At 43.9% G+C, this 10,537-nt stretch overlaps 1 protein-coding gene across 1 annotated transcript in view; it reads left to right on the forward strand.

Annotated features, from left to right (window-relative positions):
* The window catches only part of LOC308161193 (gamma-aminobutyric acid receptor subunit pi), a gene marked incomplete at both ends in the record, with an annotated part of 47,812 nt that overhangs the window by 27,614 nt on the left and 9,661 nt on the right, over positions 1-10,537 (forward strand). The window contains 4 exons of the mRNA XM_080535174.1: positions 1,965-2,077; positions 3,138-3,205; positions 3,983-4,200; positions 5,491-5,573. Of these exons, the coding sequence (XP_080391300.1) occupies positions 1,965-2,077; positions 3,138-3,205; positions 3,983-4,200; positions 5,491-5,573 (482 nt within the window). The remainder of the gene's footprint in view (positions 1-1,964; positions 2,078-3,137; positions 3,206-3,982; positions 4,201-5,490; positions 5,574-10,537) is intronic.

A 10,537-nucleotide genomic window follows, 5' to 3' on the forward strand; every position in this document is an offset into this window, starting at 1 on the left:
AGTAGATGAGCATTTTCTGCTCCCTGACCCCCTACTACTGCCTCAGCTGAGCATACGGAAACCTGCACCTCCCGAGGTCCCACTTCCTGAAACAGCACTTCGCCTGCCCCTCCTACCACGACCTCAGCTGCATACACATGAGCAATACGTGCATGAGGCTGCAAACATGTGTCGGTTGTGCCCACATTAAGAACAGGAACCAGAATCTGGCCCCCCTGCATCCTAACATATGCTGTGGATACCACCAGATTACCTGGTAGTACTCCCTCATCTAAGGCCAAGCCCTCAACCAGTACTGCCTGACCAGAAGTATTGTTACACTGGGGCCCTGTAGCTGGTATAAAACACATGGACCCTGCTGGCACCACCACCTCAGAGGCTAACACTTTCGCAAACCCTTCCTTGAACCCCCCCGATTGTTTAGGGGTAGTGGTGGTCTAGTGGATAGTGAGTTGGACTTGTGATCGGAAGGTTGTGAGTTCAAATCCCGCCTGAAACCACACCACTACTAGTGTGTCCCTGAGTAAGGCACTTAGCCCTCAGTTACTCCAGGGGGAATGTCCCTGTAATTCGTAATTGTAAATCGCTTTGGATTAAAAGTGTCTGCTAAATGGCAAAATTAATTAATTAATTAATTAATTTAGCAATCCCAACCCCAGAAAGACATGACAAAATTCCACTGCAATCTTTTATTATATTCATGCCAACTAGGCCGGGGGTTTTAGCTTTTTCCAGTTTTGTGAAAGGGTCAGAGGGGTCTTGTACCACCAGAAAACCACACTGGGGGAGTCTTTTCCCCATGAATTCCACATCCAGTTGCATGTAACCCAAATAAGGCATTGACTTTGGTATGACATGGTACTTGCACTCCCCCTTGCACTCCCCCTATTAACCTGGATAACAGGTGTAGGCCCTATTATAGTGCTGACTGCCTCCTCAACTGTATCCCCCGGACCTAGCAGCCCCCCACCTGTAGTTTGGTCCCTCACTACAGGGGGCGAAAGTTTCCCTGAGATCCTCTCCTTGGGGACCCCCAGCCGCTCCACATATGGATTTGATCTGTTCCACTACCAGCACAACTGACTCGAATACTAATCAAGTATTCGAGTCAGGTGTGCTGGTAGTGGAACAGATCAAATATGTGGAGCGGCTGGGGGTCCCCGAGGAGAGGTTTGAGAACCACTGCTGTAGACTATATGCCTTGTGGACACCCTTTAACCTTGCTTTAGAAAAGGATTAACGCTCATGGTCTGAAGAAGTAAACAGAGACCACATTTCACTGTCATCTTATGCTTATTGTCAAGAAAACTTCAAACTCTGATGGCTGAGAATACATATTTTTTGGCAGTGGAGCAATTTGAAATGCCTCCTAACGAATGGAGATTAATGTATCTGCCTCAGCACATGGCCTGATCTGTTTTGCTTCAGAGTTCTTCACACACTGCAGTGCTACAGGGCTTTTCCCCCAGTGCAGGAGTATTTCCAGCCCATATTATGCACAGAATCATATATCATATTATAACAGAAGTACCACAGTGGAGCAGGAAAGTGCATAGAATGTGTTTCCCCCACAATCATCGTTTTCTTTTACTTGGCGCTTTAGGGAGGGCGATCAGCGGTGTCAAGGAAGAGGGTGTTAGAAATGCTGATGGATTTTTCAAACTCTTTGACCCCACTGGATCAAAGTAATCCAATTGTGATTGCAGTTTTGTCCTTTTTTCCTTTTCATTCGAGGTCATTTTGAGGTTTTAAGGCTCTCAAGCTTCTCTTGTGTTCAGGACAGTTCAAACGATTCTAGAGCATTGTAGAATCTCAACCGACCACGCACAGATGCACACACACACACACACACAAACAAAGATACAGACTATTATGGCAGCAACTGTAACTGTTAGGGTATCCGTTGAAGATAAACACACAGACGACAGAGAAACAAACTTATTCCGTCTCTTTCTTCTCCTCAGGATTTTAGAACACTCGCTGCTCAGTGCTGAAGTCAAAGAGGGAGAGATTCTGCCGCCCACCATCCAGAAGCTGATGAAGGGATACAACAAGTACCTCAGGCCCTTCTTTGACAGTAAGACAACTGCATACGGCAGCAGAATGATATGATGCTCAAGGGATGTGTGTGTGTGTGTGTGTGTGTCTGTCAGTGTGTGTGTGTGTGTGTGTGTGTGTGTGTGTGTGTGTGTGTCTGTCAGTGTGTGAGTGAGTGTGTGTGTGTGTGTGTGTGTAATTGTGTATTCATTCTGAGATTAGCACGTTTCTGCGTGTGTGTGTGTGTGTGTAATTGTGTGCATGAACATACTGTATTAATTCTGAGATTAGCACGTTTTTGCAAGACTGAGATACCGTATGCATACATTTCTAACCGTTCCCATGACGATATTGAGAAATGTAACCCCCGTTCCACATAAATTGCAGTGTGTTGTATGATACATAATTAAAATAAATCAGTGAATGTAGGCAGCTGATAATGTTGATGCTGAAGGCGGGGGGGTTCTGAGAGGACAATTGCAGAAAGTCTTTTGGGTCTCGTTCTTCTCTTTCATTTGCAATATTCCAACCGTATCATTTCTGGTATTCACCATCTGCAGAGAATCATTCCGTGACACAGCCTTTGATCCGCAGCTCCTCTACCACGGCTGTAGTTCCCACAAATCCCTGGTCACTGTCATCGTCTCCCCTTCAGAAAATCCCTCTAAATGTGATTAGGTTTTGTTTGATCAGTCATTTGCGGAGGCTGAACCGAATCAATGCAAATGTGATTCTGAGAGATCAGCTGGCCTCACATCTGGGGACATGATCCCAACAGCACCTCCATGCACATACAGTGCGCACACACACACACTCGCACACACACACACACACACACACACACACGCACACACACACACACACACACACACACACACACACACACACACACACAATGACACAGAGTCTTCAGCACTCCCACTGACATTTTCCAAACATGCACTTGAGGCATTGGAATAACGTTTATGTATTCATAATATGTTCATGGCAATACCCCCCCCTCTCTCTTTCTCTCTCTCTCGCTCTCTCTCTCTCTCTCTCTCTCTCTCTCTCTCTCTCTCTCTCTCTCTCTCTCGCTTGCTTTCTCTCTCTCTCTGTAGATGGTCCTGTGACAGTGGGTATGAGTTTGGACATTGCCAGCATTGACACCATATCAGAGATTAACATGGTGAGAGAACCCTCTGTCACATACAGTATGATGCACTGTATGACACATTCTCTATATCACTGTACACGCTTTGTGTATAATCTGTGTAAGGGTTAGTTGTTCTAATAGTCTAAATCCAAAATAGATGACTGTAGCCTGTTTTCTTCAAATGCATAGGAAAAGGTATACTATGTAATTGTCTTTTGCAAAAAGAGAACAGTTTACCAGCATGACAGACAAAGTCCGTCAGTCAAACCGTTCTCAAAAAAGTGTTTACACAGAGGAGACGTGGATCTTTATACACAGGTAACAGCCACGCCCTCGGGTAAGGCCCAAGCCAATCACAGTGAGGGGGGGTCACGTTTACAGTGAAGATGAGGAAGAGGGATCGCTCCCTTTCCAATGGTATCACAAAGGTGGAGAGGGAGGGGACAGGAGGGAACAACAAAGCTGTCACCCTGGCGTGGGTCAACATCATCACGGGTTTCTAGGCGTCATAGACCGACCAGGGAAAACCAAGGAGGTGGTCAAGCCTTTGTAACCATTCAAAATGTCTCTGTTGTAGAGCAAAATGCCAAATCTTGAGCTTTCATTGTCTACCAGGTTGGGGTTGTCAATGTGTTCATTTGCCCAGACAGTCTGACTGATAGCCACAAGATTACACAATGTTGATCAGACAAATCATTTCCCGTACACCTATTAGTACAGACAACAACAACAACACTAGATTACCACAACATTCTAGCATGCAAGTACTGTGTTGACCTTTGACCTGACCTTTGACCTCTGCCTCTACAGGACTACACGGCCACCATCTTCCTCCGTCAGCGGTGGACTGACGAGCGGCTGGTGTTCGAGGGCAACAAGAGTCTGAGTCTGGACGGCAGACTGGTGGAGCTGCTCTGGGTCCCCGACACCTTCATCGTCGACTCCAAAAAGTCCTTCCTCCATGACATCACTGTGGAGAACAGACTGATCCGAATCTTCCCCAATGGAACAGTCCTCTACGCTTTGAGGTGAGGTGGGATCGAAAGGCCAACGTGTCACACTGGTAGTTTGAAACTGTGGGAATCCCCAGTGGGGTCTCTCTTGTTTACATGGGCCATAGCGTTAGCCTTTAGCACCCAATGAGTGCCCATGGCTTGTAGCCTATCCTTCTACTAGTGCGCTCCTGTTGGTTAATCCCTTGCAATTCGTCATCCAATTAGTCTTAACCCCTCTTGACCTAAGTGCCTTACTCAAGGGCACACTAGTGGTGTTGTTTCAGCCGGTATTTGAACTCAAAACCTTCCGATCACCAGTCCAACACACTATCCACTAGACCACCACTACCCCCGTTTTAGGTCACTTCCTTGATGAGCATCTTGCTGTTAACCTTTTATCTGTTGTGAATCACCGTCTTAGCTTTGACGACTGGTTGGCTATCGTCAAATCCTGACTCCATTAACATGATTACCCGTTGTGTCGGAAAGAGGCAGCGGTCTGTCAATAGCGACCCTCAGGATCACCAGATAATGTTAGTTAACTAAAGTAGAACTTGACAAAAACAGGGATTGGAGAGAGCAACGGCTTCTAGTACTGGGAAGCTGCAGCTGTGTTGAGCTCTTAAACCTGGGAGAATGTGATTACAACAAATCCTTCTGACACTGGTCTGATTGATCCATATAGAGCCTGGGTTAAAGGCTGTGGAGGGAAGAGGCTGTCCTGGGCCCTGATTGGTCCAGACAAGCTGAAAGGACTGCAGGGCTCAGCTCTTGTTTATTGGTTCTACTACTACTTTTTTATTACTATGTGAGAGTGTGTGAGTGTGTGAGTGTGTGTGTGTGTGTGTGTGTGTGTGTGTGAGAGTGTGTGTGTGTGTGGGCGCGTGTGCTCGCACGAGTGAGTACATGTGTGCATGAGCGTCTGCTTGTGTATGTGTGTGTGTGTGTGTGTGTGTGTGTGTGTGTGTGTGTGTGTGTGTGTGTGTGTGTGTGTGTGTGGGTGTGTATACAGACTTATCTTCTAATTCATGAGGGTTGCTTCCCTGGGGACATGATAGAAGCTCTGTTGAGAGGAAGAGGGGCCATGAGCAGGATTGTAGGAGGAGGGCAAGGAGAGGGTGAGGGAGAGGGCAAGAGAGCGGGAAGGGAGAGGGCAAGAGGGGGGAAGGGTGCCACAAACATGTTAAAGATGCAAGGGGATTGGGGAATCAGCCGGCAGGAGCGATAGTAGCACATTGAGAGTGTGTGAGAAAACACTGAGGTGACACTGCCAGAAAAAAAGCCAGAAAAAAACCCCCGCCAACCCCTCTTCTCTTTTTTCAGGATTACAACGACTGTTGCCTGCAACATGGATCTGACCAAATACCCCATGGACAAGCAGACCTGCACTCTGCAGCTGGAGAGCTGTGAGCAGACGTTTCTTTGATTTATTTATGTGTTTTGCATAAATCACCAACATGTGGCCGGCGAAGGAACTGCTTCTACTATTCTCTCGTGGAGAGATGTGGAGCTAAGTTGATCGCCGAGGTTTGAACCTGGGTCTCCCACAAGCAGACCCACTCATCTACCATTAGGGCAGGATGACATCCTCAAGGTCCGAGGGTGACGATAGAGTTGACATTTCTCAGACAGAGCTACCTCGTCATGATAGAGTTGACATCTCTCAGACAGAGCTACCTCGTCATGATAGAGTTGACATCTCTCAGACAGAGCTACCTCGTCATGATAGAGTTGACATCTCTCAGACAGAGCTACCTCGTCATGATAGAGTTGACATCTCTCAGACAGAGCTACCTGGTCATGATAGAGTTGACATCTCTCAGACAGAGCTACTTCGTCATGAGAGCGTCAGTCAGATCCAGCTCAGCTACAGAAGTATACAGGACATGTTCCATATATATAAATATATAATCTCAGGGTAGTGTGTAATTATTTCTTTATGTGAGCTGATGTTTGTTCATGTATGCATGTGTGGGAGTGAGAGAGGGACAGACGTTATGGGAAAGGGAGAGAGAAGGGGGCCAGGTAGGAACATAAGTGTGTAGGTGTGCTTCTCACAACGTCTATGATTATGTATGACGTCAAACTCGGTCATATCTTGTCATCCATAGAAATGCAGTTTGCCACCAAAAACCCTCTTCATGACAAAAAAGCCTTCAGCGTTTTGGGATCAGACATGCCCTCCCTGTCACTGATACAGTTCCTTGTTACGTAAGTTTTGAAGCTGCAGGGAGTAGGAGAGAGCTTCAGAAGCAAAGGAGAGCGCAGGGAACAGAAGTGTCACTCGTTGTGCTCCCCCTGCTCCACACTTGTTAATGACAGCAAGGCAGGCAAGGCTTAGCCTGATGGGTGCCATGGCAACACCCTGAACCCGCTGCCAAACTAACAGCTTAAGGGAGCTCCAATCTCACTGAAAACCCCTAAAATACAGAGAGAGGTTCATGTCAGGTGAATGGGATGGTTTCATTCCTTGACTTTGATGACAGGCTAAGTGTCAGCAGTGCATCCCACTCGGTCTCCTACAGCGTTGCAGTAATATTGAAAAGAGGGAGAATTAACTGAAGATACAGCCTTTTTACTGCTGGGCCAAAAATGTATCTTCACTCCCCCACACTACAATTCCAACAGGAAAAGTTAAGGCAAGGCGTCGAGATAAAGATAGTGCTGAAATATTTAGTGGGAACTGACTCGGGGATCGGACGATTATTCCCAGACATGTTTGATTGTTGAATTAATTAACAGGACTAGGGTGGAGGATATTGTAGAGAGATTTGGTTATAAAGGCCATTTTTAAGAGGCTGCTTTTTCAGTTTAAGTAGGATATTTTAAGAGGCCACAACCCTCACCCTTATACGCTGCAGGGCAGTGCACTTTTCATGGTTGAGAGAGCACCTTGAGAAAGCTCTAATATTAATGGGGCTGTTGCTGTGCTATTACATAGGACTCCAGTATATTAGTTCAATCCCATGTTTTGCTCATTGCCCCTGACCCGGCAGTCAGGAAGATAATAAGACTTAAAGTGGTGCAATTATATATATTTTTCGTTTTTACCATGAAATCTTTATTTAATCAAAACCTCTTTTTTATCTGACATAACACATTTATACTTACCAATTCCATATGTTGGTTTAGAGGAAATCATGCGTGTAGTAAATAAATTATAAAGAAATTAGAGCAGGTGCAAAAATAAGTGAATCGCATTGGTTAACTCAAGTAGATAAGTACAATCATGTGGGTAAATAATTGGGTACCAAATGAACCAATCAAAGGAGAGATCTTTAGGAAAGAGTTTGGGCGGGACTGATAAATAGAGATAAGAAACCTGGTTACTTTTGTTTTACCCATACAGGTGAATGCAAAACACACCATGTGAAAGCACATCAGTCTGGGGAAGTCTATAAAATCACCTCAACAAGACTTGATCAGTCCACTGTGAGGCAAATCATTTACAAATGGAGAGCATTTAACATGACAGCAACTCAGCCTTGAAGTGGACAGGACACCCTTCAAAATATCCCCAAGAGCCACAAATACCCCCCCCCCCCAAAAAAAGAAGAAACTGGTTAAAGCCAACTCAAACATAACATCTAGAGGTTTGCAGACCTCCCTTACTGTGTCTTACTGTGTCTCAGGTAACTGTGCAGGCTTCAACAATAAGAGGAACACTCAATAGGCGTTCATGGGAGATAGAAGCCTTTGCCAGAGACCACCTGGACAAGCCTGAAGGTGAACTAGAGACCACCTGGACACGCCCGAAGGTTTCTGGAAGTCCGTTCTCTGGATAGATGAGTCCAAAATTGACCTTTTTGTGCCCAATCCAAACCACTATGTTTGGTGAAAACTCAACACTGCCTACCACCAAAGGAATCCCATCAAGCTTAGTGGTGGGAATGTCATGATCTGGGGCTGCTTTTCCTCCTCTGGACCTGGATGACTCCACATCATCAAGGGGACCATGAATTCTGATGTATACCAGGAGATTCTTGAATAGAACATCAAGCCATAAGTCAAGGACCTAAAGCTTTGCTGAAAATGGGTCTTTCAACAAGACAACAACCCAAAGCATTCAAGCAAATCTACCAAAGAATGGCTCAGGAGATTTGTGTTTTGGATTGGCCAAGTCAAAGTTCTGATCTTAATCTGATAGAGATGCTGTGACAGGACCTGAAGTGGGCAGTTCATGCCAGACACCCCTCAAACCTCACTCAATTGGTTGAGTTCTGTTAGGAGGAGTGGGCAAAAATCTCTCAAAACAGATGTCAGACACTGATTAGTGGCTATATGAGACGTTTCTCCAAGTTATCGCTGCTAATGGACGTGCCACAAGCTATTGACTGAGTTTTTGTTAAATAAACCACTTTCATTAAATAAACAATGAAAATATATAATTTTATTTGGTTTATGTCCTTTATTTGGAATGTCTTTATTACGCATTTGGGTTTAGATAAATATTGTATAAGTTGATTTTAATATTTTATATAAAAATAATGACCACCATCACAAACTTTCAAGCAGCACTGTGTAAGAATGCTGTTTGTTATGTTGCTGTTCGTCAGTGCTGTTCTTCTCACTGAAACACTTCGGTCAATAATGTATGCCTCCCTAGATTCCATACTTGTTTTGTCCCAAAGGAAATGGTAAGAGTACTGGGGAACCGTGAGTTAATGAGGGTTTGATGTAGTGACAGGATGTGGAGATGGAGTGCTCCTTTTAATGGGAGCTTTCACGCTGTGCCTCATTCCAGAATCAGAATCAGAATTGCTTTTATTACTTGGGTTCTTCTTGGGTTCAGGTTCAATTAGACATTGGCATTGCAGCAGAAATACTAAATCAATAATAGAATAAGCAGAATATAAATAACAAAATCAATAATAGAATAAGCAGAATATAAACAACAAAATCAACAAAAGAACAAGCAGAATATAAACAACAATCAACAATAGCTGTATCAACAATAGCGTCAGAGCGTCAATAATAGAATAATACAATAGGTGATAGCAGCCGAATGCAAATCAGCATATCAACATTCTCAATGTAAACAACATTACAGAAAGTTCAGATTCAGGTCATATCAGGTTGTGCAAAAATGCTGTGCAGGTTGCAGTGAGATGTGACACACTGTCATACGGTGTGACAACATGGTAGTGCAACATTCCCCTGCTTCTTATTCTGCAGTTCCCTCTACAGGTCACACACAGAACAGAATGTTACCATGGGCCTCCCAGAACACAATGTTACCATGGGCCTCCCAGAACACAATGTTATCATGGGATAGAGAAGATACATCCTTCCTTCCTCCCTTCCTTGAAGAAGAAATGTACCGATCCGACATGATAGATGAATGCAATGCAGTAAAACGCTTGCTTAGACCAATCCATTCATTGTAGATCAGTCATTTCAAGTACGGGAAGAAGGAAGGATGCATTTCTAAAGCATTCAAACACGGTCATGGTTTGCATGTGGAAGATAACATTGTTGTTGGTGATATCAGATGAAGATAACATTGTTGGTGGTGATATCAGAGATGGACAGATAACATTGTTGTTGGTGATATCAGATGAAGAGAACATTGTTGGTGGTGATATCAGATGAAGATAACATTGTTGTTGGTGATATCAGAGATGGACAGATAACATTGTTGTTGGTGATATCAGATGAAGATAACATTGTTGTTGGTGATATCAGATGAAGATAACATTGTTGGTGGTGATATCAGATGAAGATAACATTGTTGTTGGTGATATCAGATGAAGACAACATTATTGTTGGTGATATCAGATGAAGATAACATTGTTGTTGGTGATATCAGAGATGGACAGATAACATTGTTGTTGGTGATATCAGATGAAGATAACATTGTTGTTGGTGATATCAGATGAAGATAACATTGTTGTTGGTGATATCAGAGATGGACAGATAACATTGTTGTTGGTGATATCAGAGATGGACAGATAACATTGTTGTTGGTGATATCAGATGAAGATAACATTGTTGTTGGTGATATCAGATGAAGACAACATTGTTGTTGGTGATATCAGATGAAGATAACATTGTTGTTGGTGATATCAGAGATGGACAGATAACATTGTTGTTGGTGATATCAGATGAAGATAACATTGTTGGTGGTGATATCAGATGAAGATAACATTGTTGGTGGTGATATCAGATGAAGATAACATTGTTGGTGGTGATATCAGATGAAGATAACATTGTTGGTGGTGATATCAGATGAAGATAACATTGTTGGTGGTGATATCAGATGAAGATAACATTGTTGTTGGTGATATCAGAGATGGATAGCTGGAAGGGGCTCATACTGTTTAGTGCTCATCTCATCATCTTGGAAAGTGATTATAATAATAATAATAAT

Source organism: Nansenia antarctica (genome assembly GCF_963989245.1).
Source record: "Nansenia antarctica genome assembly, chromosome: 1".
Lineage (NCBI taxonomy): Eukaryota > Metazoa > Chordata > Actinopteri > Argentiniformes > Microstomatidae > Nansenia > Nansenia antarctica.